Here is a 15,158-nt window from a genome sequence, read left to right as displayed (position 1 = left end):
TTATATTTAATTTAATGCCATTTTGCGTTGTCGGCAGTATTTTATAAAAACAATTTATAAATATAGCCGCAAGCGGCAATGATCGGCCCTCGCCACGCCGCCGCCATGCCGCCGCAAGAGGAGGGGGCGCTAACGCGCCCCAATTGTCCTTTTATTACATCTACTGCTGAATCTGTGACGCTGTCACATCTTCTCCCCTTTGTTTTACCATCAAAAAGCAATTTTATTTTGAATTCTTGACAAAATGTGCGGCTTTGCCGCACAGACACCGTGACTCTTTGAATAAAAATGTGGATATCTTTTGATGGTCCACCCCTGAAGATGAGTCTCACCAATTTCAGGTTAATAGGGCTAACGCCCTAAGAGGAGTTTGTGAAAGTCTAAAGTGTAAACATGTTCTGGCGATTTCCCCATTTGAATAACATGGGAGGTTTTGGTCATCGCTACGGCAAAGCCTTAACAATTATGACATGGGTCTCATTGACTTTTTTGATGGGGATGCTAAAATTGAGTTGTGTGTCAAATTTCATATAATTTCGCAAAACTAAACATTTAACCTCCATATAAAATCTGTAGGGGGCGCTGTGGCGCCAAATTAATTTATGTCACTTCAAGTAGGTTTAGGGCAAAGAGTTTAAAAACTGATTCTAATTTGACGCAATTTGGACTTTATCTGCGCAAACGGCAGAAATGTTAAATTTGGGAGATTTCTGAAATTCTAGCTACAGTTTGCGGCTTCGCCGCACAGAGACCGTGACAGGTATCAATGTAATTTGAATAACTTTTGATGTCCCACTCCTCAGTAGCATTTTCACCAAATTTCAGCTTTTTAGGGCCATCGCCCTGGGAGGAGTTCGTAAAAGTACGACGTTTGGAAAAACTCTTGAGTCATGTTAAGCCATGTTTGAAGCAGTATGGCCGACATTTAGTTGGGCGGACGGCGTTGCCGTGATAATATTTTTTACTTCTCTTGTCACCATCTACCTCGGCGCCAAATTTCATGATTCTACGATCAGATTTTTTTGGGGTCATTTCCCATCTCTCAATGCATTTTTGGTACATTTGGGGGCGCTGACGCGCCAATTTTTTTTTTTATTTTAGAAAAGGGAAATAGCCAGAATGTAGAGAGGCACGATTTTTAGAGGTGTGCTAATTTTTGTGACTTTTCGTCAATGTTCACTGGGTGAAAAATAGGGGGGTTGGTCCCGAGAAGAAAGAAAGAAAGAAGAAGAAAGAAAGAATATTAAAGCCGCAAGCGGCATCCAACGGCCCTCGCGGGCCGCCGGCCTTCCGACTCTGCGTTTTCGACTTGATAAAGATGGCGCCCTTATTGTATGTTGAATTAAAAAAGAACTTGACAGACAGCGACACATTGGACATGGCCAAGCCAGTGCAAATGAACACAAGTGTCAGTCAAATTTGCTGCTCCGCCGCACAGAGACCGTAGCACTTAAGAGGAGTTCGTTAAAGTGTGAAGCGTAAAAATGTGGTCATTTTAGAGATTTCGCTGTTTTCCCATTTCTGACATATATTTGCGGGTCCGCCACACAGAGACCGTAGCACTTAGAATCAAAATATGGATAAGTTTTGATGCCCCGCTTGTGTAGATGATATTCTCCAAATATGAACTTGATCAGACAATCGCCCTAGGAGGAGTTCGTTAAAGTGTGAAGCGTAAAAATGTGGTGATTTGAGCGATTCTGTGATTTTCCCATAAGGACAACATGGGATGTTTCTGTCATCGCTGCGGTTACGCCGTACAAAATATGACTTTGGCTGTCATACTTTTATGATCAGGATGGCAAATTAAAATTTTGTGCAAAATATCATGTCATTTGGAAAAACTCTATTGTTTATAGGCCACTCTGAAGGCCAAATAGTCAGAATTCTGGGAAACGTTTGCGGCTCCGTCGCACAGAGACCGTAAAAGCTATCCTTAAAATTTGGATAACTTTAGATGCACCACTTGTCTAGAGGACGTACACCGATTTTGAGGTTGGTGGGCAAAACGCACTAGGAGGAGTTTGTTAAAGTGTGAAACATAAAAATGTGGATATTTGAGAGATTTTGCGGTTTTCCCATAGGGATAACATGGGAGGTTTCTGTCATCGCTACGACTACCCCGTAAAAATTAAGGCATTTGTCTGATTGGCTTTTTTGATCGGGACGGCAAAATAGAATTTTGGGTCAAGTTTAGAACATTTTGGTAAAACAAATTTTTGACCTTCAATGTTAATTCAAAGGTCACTCTGTAGGGGGCGCTATCGCGCCCATTTTAATTTTGTCATCATAAACTGGTCCAAACTAGAAAGTTGAACAACTGATTCAAATTTGGTCCTAATCGGACTCGTTTTGATCAAATGGGAGCAATTTTTAGATTAGCAATATCCCAAAATAAGTGGTCCAACTTTGCGGCTGCGCCGCACACAGACCGTAAAAGGAATACCAAAAATTTGGATAACTTTAGATGCCCCACTTGTCCAGAGGACGTACGCCGATTTTGAAGTCGGTGGGCAAAATGCCCTAGGAGGAGTTCGTCAAAGTTTGAAGTGAACAAAATGGCTAACTCAGCTTGTTTTCATTTTCAAAGGAAGATGGCGGACATAGGGTAAGTCTGGGGGCGTGGCCACAATAATATTTTTTTTTTGTCCTCACGAGAGGAATGCGTGTCCCGAATTTCGTAGCTCTACGACAAAGTTGACCTCGGGGCGTCTACCATAGGAGCAATGTATTTTGACTTTTGTCGGTGGCGCTGTCGCGCCATTTTTTTAACGAAAAAAAAAATGGCCCAGAAAAAATCTAATTTTTCGCCGATTCGGAATTTTGGGCAAAGTTTGGTGAGTTTTTGAGCATGTTCAGGGGGTCAAATTAGAGCTCAAAAAGCAGAAGAAGAACAATAAAAATAAAAAAAATATATAGCCGCAAGCGGCAATGATCGGCCCTCGCCACGCCGCCGCCACGCCGCAAGAGGAGGGGGCGCTAATGCGCCCCAATTGTCCTTTTATTACATCTACTGCTGAATCTGTGACGCTGTCACATCTTCTCCCCTTTGTTTTACCATCAAAAAGCAATTTTATTTTGAATTCTTGGCAAAATGTGCGGCTTTGCCGCACAGACACCGTGACTCTTGTGTGAATAACTTTTGATGGTCCACCCCTGAAGATGAGTCTCACCAAATTTCAGGTTAATAGGGCTAAAGCCCTGGGAGGAGTTTGTGAAAGTCTAAAGTGTAAACATGTTCTGGCGATTTCCCCATTGGAATAACATGGGAGGTTTTGGTCATCGCTACGGCAAAGCCATAACAATTATGACATGGGTCTCATTTACTTTTTTGATGGGGATGCCAAAATTGAGTTGTGTGTCAAATTTCATATAATTTTGCAAAACTAAATATTTAACCTCCAGATAAAATCTGTAGGGGGCGCTGTGGCTCCAAATTAATTTATTTCACTTCAAGTAGGTTTAGGGCAAAGAGTTTAACAACTGATTCTAATTTGACGCAATTCGGACTTTATCTGCGCAAACGGCAGAAATGTTAAAATTGGGAGATTTCTGAAATTCTTGCTACAGTTTGCGGCTTCGCCGCACAGAGACCGTGACAGGTATCAATGTAATTTGGATAACTTTTGATGTCCCACTCCTCAGTAGCATCCTCCTCCCAGGGCCACCGCCCTGGGAGGAGTTCGTAAAAGTACGACGTTTGGAAAAACTCCGAAGTCATGTTTAGCCATTTTTGAAGCAATATGGCCGACATTTGGTTGGGCGGACGGCGTTGCCGTAGTAATATTTTTTACTTCTCTTGTCACCATCTACCTCTGCGCCAAATTTCATGATTCTACAATCAGATTTTTTTTGGGTCATTTCCCATCTCTCAATGCATTTTTGGTACATTTGGGGGCGCTGACGCGCCAATTTTTTTTAATTTTAGAAAAAAGAAATAGCCAGAATGTAGAGAGGCACGGTTTTTAGAGGTGTGCTAATTTTTGTGACTTTTCGTCAATGTTCACTGGGTGAAAAATAGGGGGGTTGGTCCCGAGAAGAAGAAAAAGAAAGAAAGAAAGAAAGAATAATATTCCGATGCGAAAACAATGTTTCCCATTTTTCAAATATCATGAACAATACATTTTCGGAAAGCGCTCGCGCTTTCCTACCTCATGGTGTGGGTCCCTGGTCACTGACGGGTACTTTCGTTAATTTTGAGTGGGCTCCGCCCACTTTGTGTTTTTGGCCCTCTATACAGTAATAATGTTCAATTTTTGCATTACATGCTTATATGCACGGAACATGCAAGATATGGGGAACGTATTCGTGAGCTACTTAGCGCAAATGAGTGCTTTATATGGGGATGACGACCAATTTAAAGTGCTCGTTTAGTGCGTACTTTTGCACGGGCTTCGCCCGTTTACAACGGTAAAGTTCCATTTTCCTACTACTAATTAGTATGCACGGGGCGTGCGTGAGTGAAGGAGTGCGTTAGTGAGTGTTTGAAAGTGGGCGAGCGCTTCACGCTCGATTTCGTGCGCACTACGTGCTTCGCACGGCCTTACGAGATTAATAGGCCTCTCGCCAGCTTGTGGCGCTCGGGCCTAATAATTTATTTTATTTATATTGTAGAAATCAATAATCTAAGTGCGGCGGAACCGCAAACCAAGTAATAAAATAACCGCGGCCTAAATACAAATAAAATAAAGCGTGAGTAAAAATGTCGTGTAAGGCAACAAAAGAGCAGCAAAATCATTCAAAAAACAGTACTTTTCATAGGTTAATATACACTTAACAACACAACAACTATTGATTGGACCTTGTCTGCTGCATGTGAAAGAAGTTACGGTAAATTGCAATTCCAATATTTCCCATAAAGCTAAAATAATCGCCTCAAACACAAAAAAAAGATTTAATTTCGCCCATCCGTTTTCTCTCTCCTTTTCGAGTTTTGAGCTACGATCCGCTCTCCGCAAAAGGCCGTTCAAGGACAATGAACGTTTTAAACACTCCATTGCCTCAAACTAAATTTAAAACTTTTTACAATCATTATTCTTCAGATTGTCTCCCGTCCTCGCGTTTCTGTAACTTCTCCCATTTACCTCCGCTCGCTCCTTACCGTGTGATTTATGAACGTCGGCGCGCAGCGAAAAACGCCGGCGAAATGAGGCTTTTCAGGTCGGGCTCGTAAGAAGAACGCGCTTCGTTTTACGCCTGAGCTCGAGGACAGGTCAGATTGTACACATCATGAGCTAAGTTACTGCGCATTTGGGGTTGTTTGGTCATCGATAATTGTGATTATTACGGTTATTTTAATGTAAACGCCATCAGGACAACGAGAAAACGTGTTTTTTTCTGCGTCTAAACTATGAACGGACTCAAATTTATGCACAAACACATGATACAACTAAGCATGAGCTGCAAACGTAAGAGACAATTACCGTATTTTCCGGAGTATAAGTCGCACCAGCCAAAAAATACATAATAGAGAAGAAAAAAACATATATAAGTCGCACTGGAGTATGAAATGCGGTTGCAAGTGTAAAAATAACAAATAATATCACATAAACTTGCTCCGGGGCGTAAGTAAGTATACAAGTATAAATATAAGTGAAGTTTGAGATGTTAATCGTCAAGTATAAGTCGCACCCCGGCCAAAACTAGGAAAAAAGTACACATCGTGAGCTGGGTTATTGCGCATTTCGGATTGTTTGGCAATTGATAATTGTGATTATTCCGGTTATTTTAAGGAGAAAACGTGTTTGTGCGGCGTCTAAACTATGAACAGACTCACATTTATGCACCAAACACGTGACATAACTAAGCATGAGCTATAAATGTGAGCGACAATTATACTTATCCACCAGGGCTGTAGCAACTTAGCCCTGAATATCCTCAGCTTTGTTTTTTGTTTACAGTTTCTTTAATTGCATCTTAGTGACTATTTCAGGCTTGTATACGGTTTGACTTTATAATTAATCCAAGAAACGTAGCGGCATTACAGCCCTTCATCCCACACCTTTTCAAGCAAAGATAACAATGTGTAAATACATTCAAGGTGACTTAGTTTTTCTTCTTCTTCTTCTACACATAAGAAATGTATGATAAACGCTCGAAAGAAGGAAACATTATTTTTAATTCAATCTTTTGTACTTGTTAAATGGCTGTTAAACTTTATTTTGTCAATCAGAGAGCTGGATTTCATAAAGCACGTCATAAACTCGAGGAATAGTAAAAGAATAAAAGAAAATGTAATATGTCATGTGTTGTTTGGTCCCCGTGAACAGGAATTAAATAGTCATGTTTTTCACCGCGCAATAATCGTAAAATGATTGCACATGAACGTATTTCTGTGATTTCTGTGCTTTTTTACACAAAAGACAGAACAAAAGCAACATTAAGCAGGAGTTTATTTCTTTAATGCAACATGCCAAGGAATTAACTCGAAAGAGACAAAGCATTAACCTGCGCAGCCCCACGACAAACTGCCTTTGTGCTCTGCTTCTCGCACAGGAGTTTAACATTTGGAGTCCAGCCAGTTCCGGAAGGCACCGACCGCCACCGGGGTCGGCACAGAACACCGGGCTTCACAACACAACAACACAACAACAACAACAACAACAACACAACGACGCTTAGCAGTTATTGAACAGACAAAAAGTCATATGTCAAATTGGCAATTCCATCAGAACTAAACGAATCAACTGAAAAGACTCTCAATCACTTAGCAACTCGGCTAATCCGGGAAGATTTGAGGGACCCCTGTATTCTTCCTTCCCTATGGTTGTTACCTTTAGATAAAAAACACAAATTAAGAAAAACAGGTTACCCCCCACGAGTCTGAAGGTTTGCTTGCACGGTGCCGCCGTTAGGGACCGTCTCTAAATTACGATTGCACAAGTGTTTGTTTGAAAATGTGTTATCTTAAAAAATACCAAACATATTTATACTAAAAAAAACATGAATTGAGCATGAATCCAAGTAGCTAATCCAAGGTGCCATAGTCATTTTGGGTTAAAAGAATATTTTTCTTTTTTTTTTTAAACTTATTTAAGAGACAGTCCCTAACTGACGCACGAGCCGCGAGGAGAGCCGGCTGCGCGGGCTCACAGTTTTGGACTAGCGAACATTCGGACCAGTGAACCTTCGAACTTGTGGGCAGCCACCGAGTAACAAAGGCGGTCTTGACGAGGTCCAATCAATCTACCACATTTAAGCGAAGTCAAAGCGTCTAAACCTGTTCGAACATTTTATATTAGTGATTGAATAGTGTCTAAAACTAACATTTAAGTTGAAATATCTGATGTTGTCCGCTTCTGGTGAACATCTACTGACCACTGAACGTCGCATGTATTTTAAAACGAGGATTGGGATTCGTTTGCATGCGATAGAAGGTTCGATTTGACACGGTTGCGGTCGGCATCGTCGAGTCGGTCTTATCGAGTTGGAAGAATGCGCAGAAATAGAATATTTTGTGTCCGTGAATGTTTATGTTAGTTTAGTCAAAAGGTTTTTAAGGTTATGGCTAGGAGAGTGCTTAAAGTTAGCGTCTAGTTCAATTGAATTATGGGTAGAAAAATGGTCAGGTTAGTTAACATACCAGCAGCAGAAATTTTAAAAGAAAGCGTCACTTACAAGCCAAAACGCCACAATAAAAAAAATTAAAACAGTCAAAAATACAACTTTATTTAGGGCTGTCCATAGAATGAGAAGTTTAGCATACAGAGCTACGTCTTCGCAACAGAATCTGGCGTTGACCGTTTTGATTTCCAAGCACCACCAGCTCAAAAACCAGGTCTTTAACTGGAGTATCTCAAGTCCAAAGAGGGAAAACCAGCTCTAAAATGGGACAATGTTTAGTTTAGTCAAAAGGTTTTCAAGGTTATGGCTTGGAAAGTGCTTAATGTTAGCATCTAGTTCAATTGAATTATGGTTAGTTAACATACCAGCAGCAGAAAAGCAAAAGTGTCACCAACAAGACACAACGACACAATATAAAATGTAAAATGGTAAAAAATACAACTTTATTTAAGTCTGGCCATAGAATGAGAAGTTTAGCATCCAGAGCTACGTCATCGCTACAGAACCTGGCATTGACCGATTGGATTTCCAAGCACCACCAGCTCGAAAACCAGTCAATAACTTGAGTTTCTCAAGTCCAAAGAGGGAAAACCAGCTCTAAAATGGGACTACGCCAAGACTACATCAACTCCAGCCGAGAACATACACAAACACAGCTGTTCGTGTGGATAAAACGGGCTCTAAATCCAGCGAAACACCAGTTCTTTACGCGCTCTTTACCTTGCCGACGTACTGCGGATCGGAGCCCATGTACTCCTCCAGCACGAAGAACTGGTTCCAGACCCAGCCACGCTTGACCCGCTGCATGGCCCCTGACGCCCCGCTCTTCCCCGGGGTCTTGGGCTTGGCCGGGCCCCCCCTGCCCCGGCTCGACGGCGACACGGCGGGCGGCCGGAAGCAGGAGGTGTCGTGGGACAGGATCCAGAGGAACAGTAGTAGGCAGTTCCTCGTTAGCATTGGGTGATCCGTCGGGCGCACGTCCCCAAAATGAAGCCTGGTGGTGATGCCAGGAAAGCCACGTTGGAGGGTGGTGCTGTCAAGATGGCCGACGGGTGAATTGTGGGAAAGGAGGAAGTGTCCTGGGGTAGGCGTGGCAGAAAGGAAGGTTTGGAGTTATGTTCTCGAGGAGGTCATCAGCTGGAAAACATGAAATTGGAACGTTTTAGAAGATGTTTGGGCAACAATAAAGTAAGTCAAGCATCAGATATGATAAAAAATTAGTAAATTAGAAAAAAACGCTGCCAAAAAGTTGCATTTTTAATTGTTCTTGCAGTTTAAAATAGGCTTCTAGTTGGGCAATTCCAGCAAGTTTTTTCATTTAATTAAATGTGAAGAAATAAAGCTCTTTGTTCTTTGGTTTTTGCATATTGTCATTTCATGGACTGGGGAAATGTGAGAAAAGCAAAAAGTGACCAAAAAATGAATACACTGTTTAGGTTTAACTGCTGCTTGCTCAATTCCAAAACAGTTGGGATTTTTTGGTGGAATTTAAATTTTTCCATAAATAAAATAAATAAAATAAATAAAATAAATAAAATAAATAAAATAAATAAAATAAATAAAATAAATAAAATAAATAAAATAAATAAAATAAATAAAATAAATAAAATAAATAAAATAAATAAAATAAATATATCAACCAACTACAGCAACGAGGAAAAAGCAGAAGGTTTACAGATTACAGAAGTCCATCGTGTCTAAAATGGTAAAGTAAAAACCCTCTACAATATTAATTTGCGTCACCGGTGGGAGAGTTTAAGCTAATGGAGCTCGGGTGAGTAACGACTGCCACCGCTTCCGCTCTGATCAGGACAAACCATTGAATCGCTAACGATCCTCGGGTACAGCAAGTCCCAGCCTCCCTCTGGCCATCGACCAACCGCACCAACTTCCAAGAACCTCCCCGTAAGAGAATACTCCACAAAAAAAGGATTAATAGGAGTTGCACACGTTAGATAGAGAACGAAAACCTGCGACTCACGCCAAAATGTAGTCAAACAACGATGCAGCCGTGCTCTGATTTATTGCACGCTGTATATTTTGTTCACGACTGGCGCGGTAAACCAGTTATGTGGTGATTTTGGGCAGATTTTCACAACAGGACGTAACAATAACCAAAAGAGTGTGTGTAGCATCGTCAAATATATCACAATATATCAAATTACAAGTGTTTTGTTGCAGCGGCGGCTAAAAAAATACATCAATTTTCTCCATTTCAGTGCAGACTACATGAGGAAATGACTGTTATTAAGTACTTTTATATGGAAATGATTCACATTACGACAGAAGTGAAGTCTCGCCAAGGCATTTTCAAAGGATAAAAGAGTCGACTATTCTGTTAGCCTCTTCAAAATATTACATTCAATATTGTACCGCGGGGGTTTTGACACTGTTAGATTAAACCCGGACACTCAAATTGTCTCACAATGACAGTTTTGTCGAGGATGAAAACAGAACCGGCCGCCGTGTGGTCAAAGATCGAGTTCTGACTGACATTGTGCCTTTTTATCTTTTTATATCTTTACCGTATTTTCTGTAGTATAAATCGCACTAGCCAAAAAATGCACAATAGAGAAGAAATAGAGAACATGGTGAATAGGTGTACGTATGCTAACGCTAACACCTTCAGCTACATGATGTATGCTAACGCTAACACCTTCAGCTACATGATGTATGCTAACGCTAACACCTTCAGCTACATGACGTATGCTAACGCTAACACCTTCAGCTACATGAGGCACAGACAGAACTGTGGTAAGTGTCTGGTATGTTCACGTAACATATGAACAGTTCTTCAGATAACTATAGCATAAAGAACATGCTAACAAGTTTAGCAAAGCATCAGTTTTACCCCAAATCACTAAATCCATTGAATTCTTCTTCCTCTGTGTCACTTCTAAACAACTCCACAAACTCCAGAGGAAGAGGAAGTGCAGATTCTTCTTCTGCGTCGCTTAGAGCCTAGAGCGCCCTCTTGTGGTTGTCAGTGTGAAAATAACAAATAATATCACATAAAAGTCGCTCTGGAGTATAAGTCGCACCCCGGCTAAAACTATGAAAAAACTTAGACTTATAGTCCGGAAAATACAGTACATCTGTAGTTACTTTGGATGCGTTCACACTTCAATAATGGGACTGAATCCAGGCCGGACTGGGACTTGGACAGGACCAAACAAAGCTAAAACCAGGACAAAACCATGTACAAAAGCATTCAGTTATGTCTTTTTACCATTTCTGCACACATCGGGCCGTTAACATGCCACATTGGGCCGTTAACACGTCAAAATTCTATACACTTTCTGTTTTTGAGCCACCCAGCTCCGCTCACCCCGCTCCTGTCTGCTGATTGATAGAAACGCATTCTGTCTGAATTATAAATTAGCATTGCCTTTTTGATAAACCGCTGAACTTTTTTCGTATTCTTTTTGGTTCGGTTTTGCATCATAAACCTTGGCGCAGCGTGTTGCCATCAAAAGCGACTGCAATAAAGTCTAATCTTTTCAGAAAACACTCCAGAAAATGTGTCTGCGGCTCGACGCTGGCGAGGCGGCAGATAAAACGTCCGCATTGACACTTCATATTTCAAATTGACATGTGTAGTGTATGAGATGTCAGCGGCGCACAATGATTTCTTCAGTTTGCCCGGCCTTTTTCCCAAAATAACCTCCTGACGAGAGGCGAGTCGAGGGCGAGTCGAGGGGGAGACGGTGCCGCTGCTCGCCACTCTGACGGTCGTAATGGGACGCAACATGTGGCGACGTACGTGTAATTCTGACGCCGGGATTGAATGATTAATGTGCTTTTTTTGTATCACAGCGCGTGGCCGTCGCTGGTGTTGTTTTGGAGCTTGTTAATACCGTCGTTCCGCCATGTGATTGTGTGGAAACGCCGTGATTATATGCAAATGTCTACCTTTGCAACGAAAAGGAAAGAAAGGATGTGGCGACCAGAGGGAGTAGAAGCATGATGTGGGTTTTGAAGGATATTTCTTGGAGGATATTAATGTTGCACTGTAATGTTGTCTGTTACGTTATTGCAAATGTTTATTGTAATGCATCGTTTTAAAACATCAGTGTTAAGGTTAAGTTGAAAGAGGGCATAAGACATAAGATTGTGATCTTCTTTCTGCTCCTTTTCATTCATTCATAGTAGTTTAAATGTACAGTATGTCACTGATAATGTATTTTATATGTTAAAATAATAATAAAATAAAATACATTTTAAAAATGTAATAAATAAAATAATTTAAATAAATACAATAAATACAATTAAATACAATCATATATAATAATTAATAATGATAATTAACATTAACACATTAAATTCAAATAAATACATAAGATAAAAAATACATACATTTTAATATAAATCATTCAAATATATATATATATATTAATTAATACATCAAAATAAAACTAAACTAAATTAAACTGTTGAATGCAGATTTTGTGGTATCCAGGCAGCAGACCTCTGACCTCTGACCCTCAGACTTTAGACCTCTGACCTCTGACCCTAGACCTCTGACCTTAGACCCTCAGACCTCAGACCTCTGACCCTCAAACCTTAGACCTCTGACCTTAGACCCTCAGACTTTAGGCCCTCAGACTTTAGGCCCTCAGACTTTAGGGCCTCAGACTTTAGACCAGCAGCGGCTGGTCCATTAAGGGCGCTGGGGCGCCCCCCCCTGTCAATCTGCCAACTACGTAAAATTTATTTTGTGTCTAAAAACAATATAATTTATTCAAAAATATCTTATATTCTTATTAGTGTAAATGTGTAAAATAATATTTATTTATATATATATATATATATATATATATATATATATATATATATATATATATATATATATATATATATATATATATATATATATATATATATATAATACATATATATAATATATATATACGGGTCTCTGGGGTCGATGGGCGGCTCGGGCAGCGCGGTCCATATGCGCTGGTGGTACGGCTCCAGAAGGGGGCGCTGCAGCAGGGACAGCGCCCCCCGGAGCTCGCCCCCGCTCTGGCGCAGCGCCTCCTCGCACCGCGACACGTCCCGGAAGCCCAGCGACTGCAGCTCTCGCATCTGGAACCGGTGAAAATGTGAAGACACCACGGGTTTTTATACTTTTAAATGATGATCAAAACTAAATAAAGCCGTTATTATTCGTCAAATCATAATTTACATGGGGTTTTGGGCCTTGTTTACAGTTTGGTTGCCAGGTAACAGCTGCAGCTCATGTCCAACCAGGAAGTGACATTATAAACGTCTTTCGAGTCAAATCTTAAATATAATAATGTTCAGTACATTTTAGTGACATGTGTCGTATGGAATTTAACAGAGAAACATTTAATCAACATATTATTATATTATGCAAAAACACCAAGGAACAAAGTTCCCCGGCAGATGGATTATACCGTTTTAAGCGTTTTAATGTTTAAATTAAACCGTTTAAATGTCAACAACAACAAATGGAAGATTTTATTCATGATCTTCCTTATTCAGTCTAAATCATGTTTGATTTAATCTTGGTTTTGTCTCTGTTAAATTGTTATGTCACAATGTATTGTAATGCCCCACTGACATTGATATTGCAGACATTTAAAAGGCATATTGCAATTGTTTCCTATATATATTGTGCACACCTACACCTGAAAAAATCAGTAAATCAGGATAAGTTGATTGTGTCTTTGCCCGTGGTTTATTTAAGTTAATAGCAAATAAGTTTAAAACAAGTGTGTAAAGAATCTAACTTTACTGATCCACCACCTGCTTATTTCCATGAAGATGTCATTGTTTCCCCTGGAATGTTCCACAGTATCCCTAAAACCAGTCAATCTCCATGGAGACAAGTGTGTGACACCATCCAGCCAAGTTACAGGTCACATCTACGGAGCGGCACGAACGCACGTTTTCCAAGGCATCTTTGAGCAATAAAAACAGCCGTAATAAATGGATGAAAAGATGTCAAAAAAGGAGTTTTTTTCACCATTTTCGAAGTCAATTTTCAATCTGATGGACGCGGTTTGAACATTTATCCTCCCCTCAACTCAACTCTGTCCCGTCCAAAGAGAAGAGATCGAACTGGAACTCGCCCAGAAGTCTGTCAGTTCCAACTCTTTGTGTCGTCAAGGCCTTTTGAGGTTAATAAATAAAGGCAGGATGTATTTGTTTGCATCCCAGAACAAGCGATGACTCCAGAAGACAAGATAATGCCCGGCCCCTCAACATAAAAGTGACATAATGCAACTCTGAAGAAAACTCAGCTCAATCGCAAAATCCCGTATCCAACCGGGCGCGCTTCTTTATTGATATCCTTCCTCTTAAATCAAACATGCATCGACTCTTCAAAGCCACAAGTCGACATCTTCCCACGTCAACGTTTTTTGCGGGAGCCATTTGGAAACGTCCACCGCCGCTCCACCACCACGTTTGACAGGCCTCTCCAGCCCTCGGGCCGCTCTTCCGTCCTCCGGCCCACAAACCTGTCCGTCTCTTTCCAGGCGTTGTATCAGAAAATCCTCATATCACAACACAAGCTTAAAAGAAACCGGAAAAAAAAAAAAAAAAAAAACGATGGGAAACTGATGGTCTATTGTGTGGCTAATTGTGACAAATTACACGTCCATTAATAGCTACAATTTGGATCACTTTGGAGGGGATTCGGCCTGACACTGCCCGGGATGATTGCAATCAATTTAATAATTTAAGCGCTTTAGATGGATCGATTATGAGGTTTATACTGGCGGGGTGCGACCTGGACTACTGCCAGAAAACAAAAAAAACCATTGTCCCGGTATTATCATTCTTTACCGGAAAATGTTAGCACTAAACACAGATTTATACTGTTCTTTCTGTTATGAGAGTTGTAAAAGTAAAAAATTATGGCGGAAAACAATCTTAGCACGAGTTTGAAATATGCACTTTTGTTGTTGTCATTATTAGAATACAAATTGGGATATTACAGGAAAAGCACGATGGTGACAGCGTGAGACTGTAGCGTTTGCAATCTTGAGTGATATTATATGAAAATTAACGGTAACAAAATGTACTTTGTACTTTGAACTTTTAACCATGTTTTGATCATGTTTCCTCATCATAAACATACCTGGGGTTGTGTTTTGCTTCAGTCGTGCTTGTTTAATTCATCTCTGTTCCTTCTCTAAGCCGCAAAAAACACTCAAATCACATTTCCCACATTTGTGACGTCAAAAGGTCGAGCTCTGGAGGTTGCCTGTGCCGCTTTCAAGACAATAAATCATCGCTTATATACAATCGACATATACAATAGCTTATGTTAATTTCCCTGTGGTTATGATGCAAGGAATAACTCACTGGTAGAAAGTCAAGTGGCTCTCTGTAGATGCATTATTAAGTTCTAACTCAAGAGATACTAGATGAAAAGGCACACACACGCTTAAAGGCCACGAACAACACAAACAATGCGTAATCTGTGTATTTACAATATAATATTTGGGGTTTATGGTATTATTAACAGTACGGACGAACCAGAAATGATCAGTACATCTAATACTGACCATGGCCAGCTTACAAACTGTTAGTTACTTTATTTGAATATAAAACAAAATAAA

The 15,158-nt window shown here is 40.4% G+C and overlaps 1 protein-coding gene across 1 annotated transcript in view; it reads right to left on the bottom strand.

The window, feature by feature from the left end:
* The window catches only part of LOC140364321 (cadherin-12-like), a 297,054-nt gene extending 288,429 nt beyond the window's left edge, over positions 1-8,625 (bottom strand). Inside the window, exon 1 of the mRNA XM_072450418.1 lies at positions 8,284-8,625. Coding sequence (XP_072306519.1) covers positions 8,284-8,520 — 237 coding nt within the window. The 5' untranslated portion in view covers positions 8,521-8,625. The remainder of the gene's footprint in view (positions 1-8,283) is intronic.
* Positions 8,626-15,158: the final 6,533 nt, after the last annotated feature.

Source organism: Eucyclogobius newberryi, unplaced genomic scaffold, assembly GCF_026437365.1.
Source record: "Eucyclogobius newberryi isolate DKJ021-1_F unplaced genomic scaffold, fEucNew1.0.hap1 SCAF_18, whole genome shotgun sequence".
Classification (NCBI taxonomy): domain Eukaryota; kingdom Metazoa; phylum Chordata; class Actinopteri; order Gobiiformes; family Gobiidae; genus Eucyclogobius; species Eucyclogobius newberryi.
This window is presented reverse-complemented; position numbering and strand designations above follow the sequence as displayed.